The sequence below is a fragment of the Pollicipes pollicipes genome, unplaced genomic scaffold (assembly GCF_011947565.3).
Source record: "Pollicipes pollicipes isolate AB1234 unplaced genomic scaffold, Ppol_2.1 Scaffold_5724;HRSCAF=6776_pilon_pilon_pilon, whole genome shotgun sequence".
NCBI classification, from domain to species: Eukaryota; Metazoa; Arthropoda; class Thecostraca; order Pollicipedomorpha; family Pollicipedidae; genus Pollicipes; species Pollicipes pollicipes.
The window spans coordinates 20,898,697-20,916,263 of NW_023596746.1; the positions used below are offsets into that span (position 1 = coordinate 20,898,697).

Genomic DNA, 17,567 nt, shown 5'->3' on the forward strand with positions numbered 1-17,567 from the left:
AACGGAGCTAAGCCACGTCCCCATCTCTGCATATTAACATTTACGTCAATTTATCACGCATCCCCTCTCAACTCATAGTCATATTTTCCCACGCTCCAAAAATCATGGAGCAGCACGATAGGTGCAATAACAGCCACTAGAATGTGTAAATATTCCGGTCGTGCAAATGCGCATCCAATGCTGAATCGACAAGACCCTCTGGCCGGTAGTGTTGAGGCCCACTCCGGCAATGTTTCGCCGGTCTCTCACCGGATGGGCGGCGGTGACGGCCTGCGGCGCTGGCCAGCGTACATCGACGCCGCCTGCTGAGGCCGCTGAGGCCGCTGGGGTCGCTGGGGCCGCTGGGGCCGCTGCGGCCGCTGAGGCCGCTGGGGCCGCTGAGGTCGCTGGCGGCTGGGCGGCGGGGTGGGTTGGACGGGTCGCCGCGTCGGGCGTGAGGGTCGGCTGGACGGCGCCTGACCCACTGGGCCGAGACCTGCACCCACCGTCTGCCGGGCACAAGGACACGTCAGCGCTTAGTGACCGTGAACGATCCCGTAATGAAGCACTGCTCGATAGAAAGCGGCTAAGTACGAGCCACAGCAAGCAAAAAACATGGCCGAATCTTGCGGGAGGGGTTAGGAATTACGGGTAGACATAGTTTACGCGGCGGATTGGGCGTCCATATCATAAGCCAGTACGTCTGTTTTCTAAGCTAAAATGCATCCGTGCAGGTATAACGGAATGCATCTTTTAAATAAAGTACTTCAAAATAATGAGAGCTCTCGTCATGCACGGTGATTTGAACATTCCTGACCTTTTGGAGCGTCACGGTGCCGGAGTAAACGCAGTGGTACATAACAGGGGCGCGGAATATCTCCATCGGTCGACATGACCTGGACATTCCAGAGCATGCTTTCGCAACACGCAGCGATTCATGCGGCGAGTCTGACCTGGTAGGCCCCGCCTGCCTTGGTGGCGTCGGTGGGCGCCAGGTCAAAGTAGGTGCGCCGACCGTCGATGGAGACCACGTTGTTGACGGCGTCTGGCTCGGTAATGATGTCTCCTGGCCTGCGCAGCTGGTTGATATCCACTGCGCGTGGAAGGTGTGCACTTCGTGAGCTTTAGAAAGAGGCTTCCGAAACTAAAGTGGATACCGTCTGTACTACATTATGCAAGGCAAGCCAACTTCTGAAGAGATGCATGGTTTCATGAGGTGCGTAGCACATATTTACGCGCGATTGCCAAGACTTAGCCAACCAAGATCCCTTCAGTGCGAACCAGATGACATTTACAGCCTACATTTACAGATAGACGGACCAGTCTCTGTGTTTACCAATCCCTTGCAAACTGTCAACAAGACCAAACACTTTCTCCGCTGAGCATTTGGACCGAGTCTATGTAAGCCTGGTGATGATCAGCCGCCGGTACCTGGGAAGACGTAGGGCTGTCCGGAGGGCGTCTGCGGCGGGGGCGGTCGGCGGCCGCCGCCGAACCCTTGGGCCGCCGACACGGTGATGTCAAACACTTCGCCAACCCGCTGCGCCTGGATGACCTGGGGTCTGCCGGGCGGCCGGTGCGGCGGCGGCCGGGGCCGCGTGGCGTCCACCACCGACCCCGGCCGACCGGAGAACACCGACAGCGGCCGAACGGAGGGCCGCAGCGGCGGCGTGGCGGCCGGTGCCGGCGGCGGACCGCCCAGTCCGGCGGCCGGGCTCTCGGACGATGAGAGCGGCTCATGCGGCGTGCTTGGGATCTCCACCCACTGCTGGACCTCTCGCGTGGGCGTCGGCGGCGGCGGGTCGGCGGTGGAGGGGCCCACGGGTTTGGTCGGGGGCTCGGAGGTCGTGGTCTCTCGCGCCTCTGTCGTGGTCTCCGAGCGGGGCGCGTCCGTCGTCGTCGGCTGCGACGGCTGGTCGGTCACCGCCGACTCGGCCGTCTCCGTCGTCGTCTCCTCATTCAATGTTGTGGCGGTCACCACGTCACTCTCCCCGCTCTCATCTCCACTCGTCCCGCTCTCCGTCGAAGCTTCCGTCGCCGACGTCGTCTCCGTCGTTGTGACTTGCGGCGGCAGTGGCGGCGGCGGCGGCGGCGGCGGCGAACTCGGCGCAGGCGCCGCCGTGGCCACCGTCTCGGCGCTGGCCGTGACCGTCGGTGCGACCGTCGCTGTCGCCTGCGGCCGCTCGCTAGCCGGCAGCTGGTCCACGTCGGTGACGACGGTCTGCCGAATGGGCGGCGCCGGCGTGGTGGGCGTGGCTTCGCCTCGCAGTGGCACCAACTGCTCGGGCAGCGGAACGCCGTTGGCGTACGGCGCGATGGGCGGCCGCTGCTGCGGCTGGGGCCGCGGGCGGGGCTGCGGCCGCAGCGGCGGCGGCAGGTGGCTCGGGTACGGCCGCACCGCCGGCCGGTTCTTTACAGCCACAAACTGCGGCGGACCACGGTTGTTGATGCGCGTGGGCGCCACAGGTCGGTTGCCGGGCGGTCGCGGTCGCGGCCGCTGCCTGTTCGGGCCTCGGTTGGGCGCGCGGTCGGCCGGCGGACCCACCAGCCGCACGTTGTCGCCCAGCAAGCTGATGATGCTGTTGAGCACGCTGTTGACGTCCGGCTTGCCGGCGCGGCCATCGCGCCGCTCACCGGCCGCGTCCTGCGACGAGAAGCTGGCGCGCGGCTCCCAGGGCGATGGGCTCTGGCGGCCGCCAGGCGGCGGCGCGATGACGGTTGCCTCGCGCGTCTGGCGGGGCGAGGTCTCGGAAGGCTGGTTCTCGGTGGGCGTCACCGACCGCTGCACCCGCGCCGAGGGTATCACCAGCGAGACGGGCACGAGCGGCAGCAGCCGGCCGGACGTCACCTGGACCGGCTCGGACGCGTCGGCCGCGGCCGCGGTCGCGAGCGCCAGCGACTCCGCGTGGAGTCCCTCCGCAGACCTGACCTCTGCCGACCTGACCTCTGCGCGCCTGACCTCTGCCGACGCCCGCGGTGCCAGACCTTCGGCGGTCTCACCGCCCCACATCACAGCCAATTCAGCTGACGGCGGTGCCACGCCCCTGGTGCCGCCACTATTCACCGCGAGCACCGCTGTCGTCGCACCGCTCTCCGCTGCGTCCGCACTGTTGGCTCTGACGGCTGATCGTCTGTGCACTCCACCGCCACTGGAGGAGCCTCGCCGCTCGATGTGATCGGACGAGACGCTCGGACTTGGGGGTGACCTGTCCGGAGCATGGAGCGCAGTCGTGGCCCCGGAGCTCAGGGCCAGTTCAGTCGCCTCCAAGGCACCTGAAACGGAAACATTAATCCTTGTCACGCTTGAAGCTAACCGGTGTTTACCATCAATAAGGAGACTTCCATTCACAAGATGGTCTCACACGGATTTATGATTTATGCGCAATAAACCTGGATCGTGATTACAAGCCATGGCGCTGTTCCGAACCCAGTGTGGCACATGTTTTCAGCTGCGCGTCGCGTTTATCCCCTTGCTTTTTTCTAGGATGACACACTTAGTCACGCTTATGGTTTCTGTCATACAAACACATTCGAGGCCGACCGCGAGCCCTCAACAAAAGGAGCAGGTCAGCTTGTGGTTACGTGTAGACCAGTGCTCCAGAGCTCACAATGCCCCAGCCTTTGTACGGTGTGAACCCAGCCACATGTCATGCGGCGTTCTGTGTGCCAGCCACTTCCACCCGTCGGCGACCTTTTGAAAGAGCCCCGGCAGTCGGAACGGTGATGTGTTTTTGTTCGGCTATCGAGGTCGCTAGCGACGTTAACGCACAATAGCACACAACTGCTGCTGCACGCGTCCGCCGGCCTGCGGCGCCGGCACGCCTCCCATTCTCGGCACGTCCGCTGCTGTTCCGGGGGCGCCGGAACGCCCGCCGGCGCAGGCCCAGGGCCCGTGCCCAGTCGCGCCGGCAGCGCAGCATGAGCGACAGGCACTGGCCGTGAGCCGGCCGTCCCGACGGCGGCCAGGACAGGGCGGCGCGCGGGCGGCGCTCTGTGCGTGAGGCGGCTGCTGCCGCCGCCGCCGCCGCTGCAGTACTAATGACAGGCCCCGTTAGTGGCTGTGACCAGCTGACGCCGGCCGGCGGTCGGGCGTGGCTGAGAGGGCCGGACGGGAGGCGGCGAGGCGACCACCGCACTGGGCGCGCACTGACCGCCGCGCTGGGCGCGCACCGACCACCGCGCTGGGGGCGCGCCAACCACCGCACTGGGCGTCACAAGCGATGGAGAGGCGGCATCAGACCATAATCGCAACATCTTGACGACTGACGATTGACGGCTGACGACTGACGACTGACGGCCACGACTGATCCTGAGTCTAGCCGGGCGGCAGGAGCGAAGGCTGCTCCGTCGCTCGTCAAGAGACCGGACGCAGCCATCGTAGCACGTTGGCGAGCCTACACGGACACTGTGTGAAGTATCGAAGCTCTGCGGACCATGCACGTCAACCCGGGCAGTTTCAGAGCGAGACGTGTGGACATAATGATTCTGTTTTTGTTGATCAACTTAAGCGCTCGGCTTATGTTAAATGTCATCTCGTGGTATCCCATGACTAAGTTCTTGCTGTAGCAACAAACGAGGTTTGTGATTTCATTCCATTGTAAATGCTGACATTGTGGTGGATTCCTGATCGGAGTCTGTCGCCAACCACATGCCTCAATTGGATCGATCGCCCGAGAATGATGGATAGCAATAGCATGTAGGTGATTCGCATGCATATTTCTCTCTAACAAATATCATAACAAGCTAAATACCACTCTGATATGCTCTCTCTCCACCATCCGCTATGACTGCCTGAGCTCCACATTTCCGGCATCAATCCAGCGTGATGGAATTCTGCCACTCAGTCATTCGGCGCCTCGACCGCTAAACAAATGGAGCAGGCTCGTGCCACCATTACCCATTCGTTTCAGCGCCGGGTAGTGGGTGGTGGGCAGTGGGCAGCGCCGCTCCATTTTGGGGCGCTGCCGGCCGGCCGCACCCGGCGTTCCATTTAGGCTGGCAGCAGCGGGCCAGCCGGTCCCATTCCCATGTGCCTACCGCGCCGGACCGTCGGAGCTCAGTGACAGGTAACGGACGAGACACGCACCGACCGCGGCTCCCACAGTCGTGCGTCCTCCTCTCCCACTCTCTCTTTTCATTCTCCTCTCTCCCCTTCTCCCTCTCTCTCTCTCTCTCTTCCTCTCTCTCGCTCTGCCTCTGCCCTCTCCTTTTTCTTTAATCTTTCTCTTTCGTTGTCTCTTCATGGCTCTCGCTCTCTCTTTCTCATCTTGTTCCTTTAAAACGCCGCTTCTGAAGCCTTTATTTGGAGCAATTAAGTGTTCACGGCGGCTCTTCCTGTCCCCTGCTCTCTGCGTGCCTGTGCTGATCTCTCCTGTCACCCCTGTCGTTCCGCTATCCGCTCCACCGGGCAGCATTGACGGATTTCCTGTCTGCCTACCGACCTGGCTGTGGGCGGCCGGGGGGAGAGCCGGAGGATGGTCTGTTTCTGTAGCTGCTCCAGCGGCGGGGCGGAACGCCGTCTGCTCTGCTAGCACCAGCAGAGAAAACACGCGCGGACCGTGGCAGACGGTCACGACGAGTCGCACGGCACACTGCCTGCCACCGGTGATCGTGACAGGGCGATTCCGGCATCGCGCCAGCACCCGCCCGCGCCAGCACCCGCCCGCGGCAGCACCCACCCGCGCCAGCATCCGCCGCGGCAACATCCATCGCGGCAGTATCCGCTGCGGCATCACACTCGGCGCCAGCACATACCGCGGCAGCACCCATCACGACAGCAGCCATCGCGGCAGCACCCGCCGCGACAGCACCCGCCACACTAGCACCCGCCGCGACACCAGCCATTGCAGCAGCACACACCGCGACGGTAACCATCGCGGCAGCACCCGCTACACTAGCACCCACCGCGCCAGCACCCACCGCGGCAGTATCCGCCGCAGCAACATCCGCCGATGCTGCACCCACCGCGTCAGCACCCGACTCACCAGCACCCACTGAGTCAAAAACCACAGCACAAAGGAGAAGCAAACGTCATGTAGCGGATCACTAGGTTGGAACGCAGGGTCTGTACTTACCCCGTTTACCCTTGGTGTTTTGGTCACGTCAAGTAAGACGATGATGGGATTTATTCAATGCGTGACTTCACCTGTATCGTTATCACTGTCAATACTATTAATTCGATCAGGACCAAGCACCGTTCATTAGAAACCACGCACCCTCCGCCAAGATAAGCAGCCCCAAGTTTCATTCACCCTTCATCGAACCCCTCCCTTACCCGGGCCCCCTCCACCAGTCCAGTGGCGGAGAGGAGCCATAGCCTCTTCTGGGACCGGGCCCTTAACCGGGACCACTCACACTCAGGCGCGACGAGCCGAGCGTGTCAGCACCACGCCCCAGCTGGCCGGAGTGGAGGCTGGCCAGGCGCGGCGGCCTCTCGACCACGCCGCCCCGACTATGTGGGTCACACGCTGGAGGGACCGCACAAGGCCCCGCCGCTCCGCACTCTGAGCCAGCTGCGGCGTGGGCGTGGCGGGGGGGGGGGGGGGGGGCGTGGCGGGGGGCAAGTGCACTCACCGCTGGCCAGTCTCATAAAGCGAAACTGCGACTTTTACCCTTGGTGTTCTGGTCGCGTCATGTACGCGTATGGACCCGATTTTTTTTGTGTTTCACATATTTGTTCTAATCCTCAGCGATACATCATGAACTCGGGCCCCATTGACCTGTTTCTAGCTAAGATGCTTACAAGATGTGATCTAAAAGTTATATAAGTTGTCCTTAGTCTACATCCAAATCACCGTATGTGGTGTATTGACATTGATGGTATCGATAGAATAGTCCAGTGTATAAGGCTTTTGAGTTTCCTCTACAAGCGTCACGCGCGATGTCCGTTCGCCTGCACAAGGCTCACCATGTACAAAGGAAGATATGCTAGACCAAGATGGAACGCTGGATAAGATAGACTCGATTCACTGGAGCGTCATCTCTGATAAATGGTAAGGGCATGATCTTTTTGTTTCGCGGTAGTCCCAAATGACTATTAGGTGTTTGTGAAAGCTGTAATTAAAGCTTGCCTTCCATCAGAGCTTTACGCCTCTGGTCATCGTCGTTGCTTTTTTTTTACCTCTTGCTTTCTTTCAGACCTCATGCCCGAATGAAGCCGTCTGGCTCATAACAGCCGTTAGACCCCGCCGTGCCTAACCAGACTGGACCACACCAGATCGGACCACACTAGAGCCAGACCACATTAGACCGGACCACACCAGAGCCGACCACATCAGACCGGACCATACCGGACCCGTGGTCCACGCCGCAGGAACGACTCGGTGAGTCAACATGTAAGACCGTGGTTGTCATTTAACCGCTGATTATGGTTTCTGCTCGACAAATCCGAGGAATGGCAGTGTTAGATTAACGGAAGTTAGATAAGAAATAACTATTCTGGATCGCGCCAGTCGGTAATCACGTTTCAAATTTTCCCGAAGCGTCGCATCATTCAGCCACGGGAGAGCAGAAGAGCTGGTGTCATCAGGGAATGCCACAGGCAAGCCAGGCGGGATGAACAGTCCTGGACGGCAGACCACGCGTCCCTGAGCAGCCCAGCGGTGCGCATGCGCGAAAGTCGCACCAACGCCGTGCCGAGCGTGACCCGCCGGTGACGAAATGTGCGCATTCCTCGGGTGCCAGCGCATGGTCTCTGGTAAAAAACATTACTCATTTCACAGGCATCTTTGGCCCGTTTACATCCCAGTATAGGGTTTGAGAGCATATGCACGATACCGTAATTGTATGAAAGCGCTTTAATGATCGTGTGATAAAACCGGTTGTTTCCATCATTAATCTGCCCGCCCGAGTCAGCTGCCGGACATTATAACTCGCTTGGCATGAATCCCGGTCTGCGTGGTCTCCTTCCGCCACACAGTTCCTTTCTTCATCACTCACGTCTGGATCAACAGCCGGAACACGGCCGGCGCCGTGGCCAGCGGGGCTCCGGCCGGCACGTCGGCGGCGCGAGCCTCGGTGGGCTCCCCACACCGCCGCCAACTTTCACTGGCGCGCGGCGGCAGCCGGCCGCGCTTCCTGCGACCCGACGGCGGCGGCGGCGGCACTTTCTGGGTCACGCAGTGTGACTCAGTAACGGTCCGGGTCGGCGGCCGTCAGCTGACCTCGAGGTTGCCGCCGCACCCCCGCACGCCGGCGCCGGCGGCGCCACCTACGGCACCGCCCGCTCGGCGCCTGCTGAGCGCCGCATCCACCGGGTAAGCCGAGGGGAAACCGAATGCCAAGCGTCGGTGGGTTCAGCAGTGTCGTTGCATGGTGATTGCAAACGGACCATCGTGCCTAGCGCCTACCACTGACGCAGCGTAATGCGACCAGACAGATAATTAGCCTGCATTTGTGGAAACTATTGCGTTTACCACTTTGTGTGACTTCCTAGGCTGAGCGTGGGCGTGCCTGAAGCAGCAACACCATTATGTAGGCCCATTTCCCACCACAGCTGACGCTTGCATGCCGGTAAACCTCCCACATCTGCGCGTGCCGGCATTTGTCCTGCGTTCGGACCAGCACACGGCTCATGACTGATTCATAGGCGGAGTGAAGGCGCTCCCTCCTGTCCGGTGACCGCTCGACCCCGTGTCGGGACCGGTACCGTGCAGACGGCACGGGTTCCGGTCGGGTCGCTGCGGCTGCTGACCGTCGGTTTTGCTCCCCGCCGGTCGCGGGCGGCGCTCGGGCCCCGCGGGAGTGACTGGGGCCCGCGCCAGGAACGGCTGGATGGCAGCCGTCGGGTCTGGTCCCAACACGCGGCCCTCATGAGACCTTCCTTGGCTGGGAAGAGAACGCCGGGGCTGTCCGAGCGGTCGGCGTCATGTTGACGCCCGCTCGCTGCCGCGTCATCGGAACGGGCTGACCCACTTGCGGCCCCGTCAGTGGCGTCTGACCTGCGGAACGCCTCCTCTCGACTCCTCCCTCGTGACCCGCGGAACGCCTCCTCTCGACTCCTCCCTCGTGACCCGCGGAACGCCTCCTCCCGATTCCTCCCTCGTGACCCGCGGAACGCCTCCTCCCGACTCCTCCCTCGTGACCCGCGGAACGCCTCCTCCCGACTCCTCCCTCGTGACCCGCGGAACGCCTCCTCCCGACTCCTCCCTCGTGACCTGCGGAACGCCTCCTCCCGTGACCCGCGGAACGTCTCCTCTCGACTCCTCCCTCGTGACCCGCGGAGCGCCTCCTCCCGACTCCTCCCTCGTGACCCGCGGAACGCCTCCTCCAGACTCCTCCCTCGTGACCCGCGGAACGCCTCCTCTCGACTCCTCCCTCGTGACCCGCGGAGCGCCTCCTCCCGACTCCTCCCTCGTGACCCGCGGAACGCCTCCTCCCGACTCCTCCCTCGTGACCCCATCACAATCAACATTAGTCAGCTGACGATGTCCTGACCCCGTTCGATAATGCTGCTGATGTCTACACAGTACAGTCATCCTGGGCGATAAGCGATCGGGAGTAAGATTGCTTCTCCTGCCTGCTATCAGCGACCTTGCGGGCAAAATATTGTTTGCGGGAAGGAGAATCCGTACTGGGACAGATTTCTCTTTATCAGAAAAAGGTTAGCACAATGTTCTGCATTAGCTATTTTCATCGCAGATTTCTACGAATGGCTTTTCCCGTCATTTCATTTCCCTTCCACGTCAACGGGCGCCTCGCTGTGACCATAATGCAACTGTAAAATGAAGAACATGAGATGGCATCGTAAGCTCAAAGAAGCTAAGAAAACTATTGCCCCGTGCTCAGCTGCAACGCTCAAGATTGTACTTTAAGGACAAATTGGTTTATGTCAGTACTTTTAATTTGCACTCATTGCTGTACGTCACGACTGAATAAACCGAGAAACGCTGGAACAAAAAATGTTGTGATACGTGTGATGACCATGGCATGCGTAGCAAAAAAATGACGAATAAAATGGGAGCCCTTGTTGGCTGATCTGGGCCTGTGAGGTAGTTCATGGCGGGCACCGGTTTGCTGATTTGGACCAGTGAGGCATGGTGAGCTATTGTTTGCTGACTTGGACCTGTAAGTCCATGGCGAGCAGTCGTTTGCTGATCTCTACCTGTCAGGTGGTCCATGGCGAGCTATCCTCTGCTGACCTGGACCTGTGAGTAAGCCCATAGCGAGTTGCTGTTTGCTGATCTGGACCCGTGAGGAAGTTCACAGCAGCTCTGGGATACTTGGCCAATGAAGCGTACCATGCGCTCGCCCGGTGGACCAATTAGCGTCGGCGCGATTTCCATCTGTTTGGTCACACTCCGTGATTTCGCTGCCTGTCCCGTCTGATGCGACCCGTTCACAGTGGTTTACAGGCCAGGATGAGATGAACGGTGCTACTTCCTGACGGCGGGAATCATCCTCTCCGTTGGAAACCTCATCCCGTTGCATACCGGGAATGAAGCACGCTAGAGCAGTGAGTGGGCTCGAACAAGGCAGCAGCGGAAGTGTTGACCGCTTTCCAACTGGTGGGTAGAATCCCGATGGTCAATACAATGAAAACATCTTTATCTCTCACTCTTCCAAGACAGCGTGTGGGCGTTGACTTACAGACAGCTTATATTACATCTGCTAAGGACTGTATTTAGATGGAAGAGCAAGCATGCATGCTACCGCAGCGGGGACATGCAGCAGAGACAGCACGCCTGTTTATAAAATCATAACTATGTCTATGTCTCCGTGGTCAAAACGAATTGAGATCAAATAACTAAATAATCCAAATTTTTTTAGACCTATGATCAAATTTTCAAGACACCCATTGTCATAAACTAGGTGTAGGGTTGTCCTATGTCGGATCAAATGACGCATGTTGATCGCAACTATGAAATTGTTGGTTCCCGCCCTGTTACATGGTTTTAAATGCGTCTCTATGACTGAAGCTCATTTACAAGCCATGGTGTGCGTCATAAGTTGCGATGGCTTAATTGCAAGGGGGGATAACCCCAGCCTTAGGTGATGGCATTCATTTTGCGCCACAACCCAGAGTTTTATAACAAAATCAGTTCTTTTCCTTGGCGCCTGCTGCATTTGGTGACTTAAGCTTGTTGATGGATTCACGACAAAATGGTCTTGCAAGCTCACGGCAGGTAGTATTCAATCATCACGCATTCTCTTGTCACAACAAAATGACACCACACACTCGAAAATTAAACGTGGACGTTAGTTCCAGATCCTGTGCGCATTTATTCATGACTTTTTAAAGTGCAGCTTGCCCGTCAGTCTTGCTTACGTTGCCGTCGGATTCTCCCGAACTCCATACAATGTGCACGAAGGCGAGGGAAGTCGCACCTGATGATCGCTTTCCAGAAACACTCACGCTACGAGGCATTCGGGCAGGTGAATACACGCGCATGAATCGTAAAAATTCACATTTTTTATATCAAAATTTGCTTATTTAGTGAAATCAGAGCGCACGATAAGCAATGCTCGTTGCGTGAGCTCTGATCACACCATCGGGAAATTCCGTGCCAGTCGTGGAGTTTTGTGGTGAGCGTTCAACGTACCGTAAAGTTTGGCATTATCCGACCTACGTTAAGCACGGATCACGGATCGCAGGCCATCTTAGTCAGAGGTGGCTCCTAAGCTTGCAATGCGTCTCTAGCCCACCCTGCCACTGTGGGTCAACACGGAGACAGGCGTGCTAGCCGATAGAGCTGCCGGTGCGGACATTGCATACCAAACACATATCCGCTTTGCATGTCAAAGATTAAAAAGCAATGCATTGGACTTGCCAAGCTTTCACCCCAGAGCCCCTCCGTCTTGCATACCAGCCTTAAACAGTTTAAGATTATTAATATGAACAAGCAGCATACCAGGTAAGCTGAAATTGCAGACTCCTTAGCAGTGCAACGAGCGTTACATGTTACGTCAGCTTAATGTAGGTAACGAACGTCTCACGGAAGCTGTAACGGCATAAAAGCAGGAGGTGCCAGTTTGAATGCGTTGGTCTCCGAGTTATTGTCCGTGGCTTCTCTTCATCCTATGTGGTTCAGCTTAAATTCGATGGAATCAGGTTGTTTTTGTTTTGCTTTCCGTAGCTTCTCTTCATCCTATGCCGTTCAGCTTAAAGTGGATGGAATCAGTTTCTTTTTGTTTTCCGTAGCTTCTCTTCATCCCATGCGGCTCAGCTTAAAGTCGATGGAATCAGGTTTTTTGTTTTCCTTAGCTTCTCTTCATCCCATGCGGCTCAGCTTAAAGTTGATGGAATCAGGACAATCTGGTTTTCCAGATGCCTGTCTCAACGAAGTGTGTTCGTGCCTCTCTGGTGAGCAGCAGAAGACATATTTGATGTATGCCTAGTTAACATGCATTAAGTGTCATCCGTGTCACTATAGAACCCATCACTTCCGCTCGCGCCCAGGTGCATGATGTGATGCTGTCACCTACACGTCATCAGGCATGTATCGTATGGAATGGCAGCCCTGCGTCGGTCAGATGTGGATAATTGTACAGAAATATGGTTTGGCTGTTCCACAGCCCTTCCGGAAATTCCGACATCGCAGGTGCGCATAGGCATGTTATGATGATTGAGCCATGGCTCAATCGTGCGATGGCTCAGCGATTTGCTGTTGCTCTGAACAAAGGACCTGCCAGATGCAAATAGATGGACCTGTTTATGTCAAAGTTATTACGAACAGTCGCAGCATGTTTGTTAACTATCCGGTGTTCATATGTAAGTGTGTTATATTATTTGCTGTATTGGCCATATATCATAGCTCACAGCTCCATGATCTATTCAGAAATGGAGGCCAAGTCATCTAGCAATGAGTTTATAGTTCATAACACCCAGGTCTTCGACAGGCAACTACCTCCCTGGTCGATGATCGTTGTTTAACACAATACCCTATTTATTTTCCGTAACAAAGTGCTGGCCAAACTCATGCATATTGATAGAGGGACGAGTGTTTTGATTTTAGAGGCCCACGAACTGTATCTGATGAGCCTTGGATTCACTCAACACTTACGGTCAAGACGTCGACCAAACGATTGATGACTAGGTGTTGTAAGCGCTGAAGGGATCATGCTGACCCATTTTTTTCTCACCAGAAAAAAAGAATTCTAGTGTATTACGGGCGCCGAAACACTACGGGTTACCAGGGGCGTATGCACATAGTGGTCCCGTGGTGTGCCCACCCCCTGCCCCAGCCCCTTTCCTTATTAAATGCATCACTTTTATCGATATGTCTGCCTGAGTAAATATTAATTGGTTCGTGGTGGACATATAAAGACAAGTAAATCGAGAACACGTAATTCTGTTTTACGCCATGAAATGAATGTCGCACTCTGTGGCGCGCTTAACTGGGCTTTCAGCGAAAGCATTTAAGTTGTATCCCCATCCCCGCCCCCATCCACCCCTTACGAAATTCTACGTACGCTGCGGTCGGCCACCGTAGCTTTGCTGCGCCTGTAGCACTGGCTATGTTACCAGGTTATGGTCAGCAGCTGCGATTCCCGATGGAGTACGGCAGCAAGGTAAGGCATTGACCGAGGCCCACGTGAGGTCGGGAGAGGGCCTGGAGGAGTCCCGAGTGACGTCGCTCACTGCGGGGCCGATGACCTTTGATTGAAGCCTCTGGAACTGGGCGGGGTCACCTGGTGTCACCGACACCCGGTGTACGTGTACAGTACGCCGGCGAACACCTGTGGTGACTGGCGTTGGTCGCCGGCGGCTGGTTGCGAGACCGGTTACAGAGGTCAGGAACAGCTTAGTCCTCACTCCAGTCCAGTCCAGTCTACATGCTACGCTACGAAGCTGACAGTAAAGCGAAGATTGCCCCAAAATGAAGCAGTTGCTGCTAAAGGAAAGTGTGACGGTGAACTGAAACGTGAATTAAGCACGGCTAGACTACCGGTTATCTTGAAATTCTCGTCCAAGCAGCGCGACAGCTTTTCGTTGTGTTCAGATGCAGTCTTTCTGGTGCTGGTCGTATGCCACAGGCTGGTAGGTTGAATAAAGGGGTGTTAGTAATGCTTGACCAGCCAGCCATTCCGGACAACATCATGTTAATGGCACCGATGGGAGTGTGTTACATTAAGGTTTTCAGGAAATTCCCAGGTGACATGCAGGAAACTAACTCAAAACAATTCCAGTGAAATTCTTCAGCTAGCGTCAACCGACATCGGCTGGACATGCCCGGGTCATTGACTCAGTCCTTCCCTCAGCCTACACACAGCACCCCACTGGCTGCTGTTTACTGTTCACGCCGGGCTCCGGTCCCGCCCCCGCGTCCCAGGGGGTCTGCCTCGCTCCCCCGACACTCGCTGCCGGCACGTCCGGCTCGCGCCCCGGCGTGCCTGCCGCCCCAGTAACCCCGCTGCGACACCGGCTCACACAGCGTCAACGGCCCTGCCGTGGCAGCCGTGGCTACAGCGCCGGCGGCGACGGCAGCGCCGGACCCGCGCGCCGGACCCATCGGCTGGCGCCGGCGCCGCACCGCGGCCGCCGCTCGGAATGTGGACCGTGGCCAACGCGCCGGCGGCGGCGTGAGACAAACAAGCGGGCCACGCGCGGGCCGCGGCCGGGCCGGGCCTCGATCACGCCCGAGGAGGCGGCGCGAGGCGCTGCCCGAAGATCGGGTGTGGTCAGCTCATCGCGGTCTCGCGTGGCCGCGGCGTCTTACATGCGCGCAGTGTCGGGCCTCTGGTGGGAAGTGTTTCAGCGGAGTTTCTGCTGCCTGCGTGAATTCAATCGATGAAATCGGCGACATCGCTCGCCTCGCCGCCGGCACAATTCCGAGGGGGCGGCGTACTGTGTGACGACCGGCCACCGCAGCGATGCCGGCCCTGCCGCCGTCGCTGCGGCAGTGTCATCCTCGGAACGGCGGCCGCTTTCACGCGGCATTGTGGGGAGGGCGGAGCGCAGAAAGCCAGGAGTTACGTGAGAACCCCGGCCGGCGGCGGCTGCCGCGGTCCGGCACGCGGCGCCGCCGCTGCTGCCGCCGCCGACGGCCGACAGCTGATGGCGCTGTCAGGTATGACGTCAGGCCGCGTTCCCGTCACCGACCAGCAGCCGGTCCGGCCGAAAGGCGGCCACCGCCCATGGGCGCGCGCGCCAGCACGGGCGCCAGGACACGCGGTCTGCCAGGCCCGGGGGACATGGCTCTCCACCGGGAGAGACCAGTTCAGGGGTACAAAGGCCGGGGGACAGCAGGGAATGAGCGACTTTCAAATGTCAGCAAGTTTGAACATCAAGCCTGTGGTGGCGAGCGGCAATGAGCAAGTTAAAAACATCACCCACTCAAGTATGGACTGGATCACGCACTAAAGCACTGTTTTCGAACCGAAGCGAAGCGTTGAGATGCTCGTCGTTTTTCAATGTTCTGCTGACCTGTGTCTCCGTGGTGTTTGCATTACAATAGACGCATTGTCACACAAGTGATGGCACTTCTGCTTGTCGTAAACCATGCATAATGTCGCGGACTGCAATCAACAGATTAAAAGCGTGTCGCAATTAGACACTTAGAAAGCTCTCAGCAAGGTGATCTCCGGAACGTGTGTCCGCTATGGGCCAATAGACACCGGTGCCTCTGAAGACACGGCGCGAAAGCTGCTGCCAGCGGTTCGCAGTGAGGTGGCCGAGTTTGGTCATTGTTTGATATATGAATGTTTGCTCGCAAGCGTTTTCGGGGGTCAGATGAGTCTACCTCAGGTGAAGAGTGAGTGTGGCTGCGTCGTTCCATACTTGCGATATGCCCACGCTGTCTCCAAATTCTGTGCACTTTTATAGTGTTTCGTCATATGTGTGTCCGATGCAATGCAACGCATCAAGATAGCTTTGAAAGGATGCGTGCCATGTGGCATATACGCAACAAGAAATAAACCAAGAATTTACACTCAAGAGCATGAATTTCGCCGCTAATTACATTTACGGGCGTGCCTAGTCCCGCGGGCTCCAGCGTAGCCGCGAGACATAAATGCGAAGCGGTCACCTGCCATGGTGACTGCAACGCTCCACATAAGGTAGTGAGAACTAAACGCATCACACAAACGTATCAACAGGCTCTGGTGGTGGATACCGCGAACGCGCATCGCCGCTTTAATGCTGAAGCAAGTCTGGGGAGCATTGGCCGCGCCGCCTGAGGTGTTCAACGTTGGCGTCAGGATCGCGGGTGACGACGCATGCAAGAAATGCGGCAGCCAGAGCCGCATCTCGCCGTTCCCTCTCGCTGGCCCGTGATCAGAGGGGAGTTTTTTCGACGACTGAAAGTGTTTGTGGTGCCGCCTCGTAAACCGCGTGCGAGTGCATGGTGTCCGTGACGAGCTCGTGCTGTAAGAAGTGGCACGTATTTCCGGAGATGGCACTCCTGGATCGTGACTGAAGGTTGTTCGAGGGGTGACGAGAGAGTTGTGTTCCCACACTGGTACCAAGCAACAAACAGCAGTTGTATTTGTCACGTACCCCCCCCCCCCCCCCCCTCTCTCTTCACCTGTTTTACAGCATCTGGGTCCGAGTGACTGGTGATGTGATTGGCCCAAAACGCGCCCTGATACGTGGCTCGGGAAAGCTGGAAATCCCCCGTGCTTTTGATGTTATGAAGGTTTTGTCACGTCTTTACAGAAAAGCTTTGACGTTCTCTTGTAAGGAAGGGGTTTCCAATGGAACAAGTAATTGAGTAACGTAACTACTAGAAGAGTGAGCTAAAACATATCCGTCCTTGTTTTGAAACTAAGACAAAAAACACGATGCTTGAAATCAACAGCACGGAACAGAACATTCTTAGAAACACTAAGTAACGGAAAATAGATTAGACCAAGAAAAGAAACATTTAGTATGCACGAGCTAATGCTGTATTTGTTTATCAATGCTGATATTTATTGGTGAAATCAAAGTTAGCTTCTATCAGTCAGTTTATCTCAAGGAGTTAATAGAATAGATTTAATTCTTAACAGACATGCGTTGGCGGCAGGAACTTCGATCCAATAAAACGCGTAAATGCTGGTCCAAAAGCGGTTGACAACGTTTCGCAACTAACCAATAAAGCGCAGCTGTGCAGTTACCCACGAAAACAGCGATGCAGCAGTGCGACAAATCGCGGATGTGCCAGCTTCTGGGAGTGCTTAGCCTCAGTGGTCTGCAAGACTCAGGTGAGGCGGGACAGGAGCGACTGATACCACAGCGCCCAGTAAATCATCCATTGCCAACGGGTAGGCGCCGTTATTGCCGCAGTGTCCCTCAGGTCACTCCGTGTCAGGGGAAGGCACCGCTATTGTCGCAAGTTCCTTCGGTCCACTCTATCTCATTGCGTAAGCCCGCATATCACCATCACAGGTCACACTGTGCAGGCGCGATCAGCATCGCAGCGTCCTGCAGGTCACACCTTGCAGCGGGAAGTCCGCACGCTCTGCACCGTCTATCAGGGTACGTCACGCGCGAGCGGTCATCTCCACAGCGTCCACGCGCCGCAGTGTACGTTCTGTGGGCGCGTCCAGCCCGCACGCTGCCACAGGTCACGCTGCGCGACCAGGGCCGACCTTCGTGGCTCCGGTCGCCAATCTGGCGGCGCCGGGCCGTATTGAGGTCAGCGGTCCGGCCCGGCCCGGCCAGGTTTCTC

General features: G+C 57.4%; 1 protein-coding gene across 1 annotated transcript in view; it reads right to left on the reverse strand.

Moving 5' to 3' along the window:
• Window positions 1-17,567, reverse strand: part of LOC119102794 (uncharacterized) — a gene marked incomplete at its 3' end in the record, with an annotated part of 49,151 nt that overhangs the window by 8,348 nt on the left and 23,236 nt on the right. The window contains exons 2-7 of the mRNA XM_037226247.1: window positions 2,378-2,623; window positions 2,157-2,314; window positions 1,411-1,607; window positions 933-1,072; window positions 348-488; window positions 250-287 (exon numbers count right to left, since the gene is read on the reverse strand). Of these exons, the coding sequence (XP_037082142.1) occupies window positions 250-287; window positions 348-488; window positions 933-1,072; window positions 1,411-1,607; window positions 2,157-2,314; window positions 2,378-2,623 (920 nt within the window). The remainder of the gene's footprint in view (window positions 1-249; window positions 288-347; window positions 489-932; window positions 1,073-1,410; window positions 1,608-2,156; window positions 2,315-2,377; window positions 2,624-17,567) is intronic.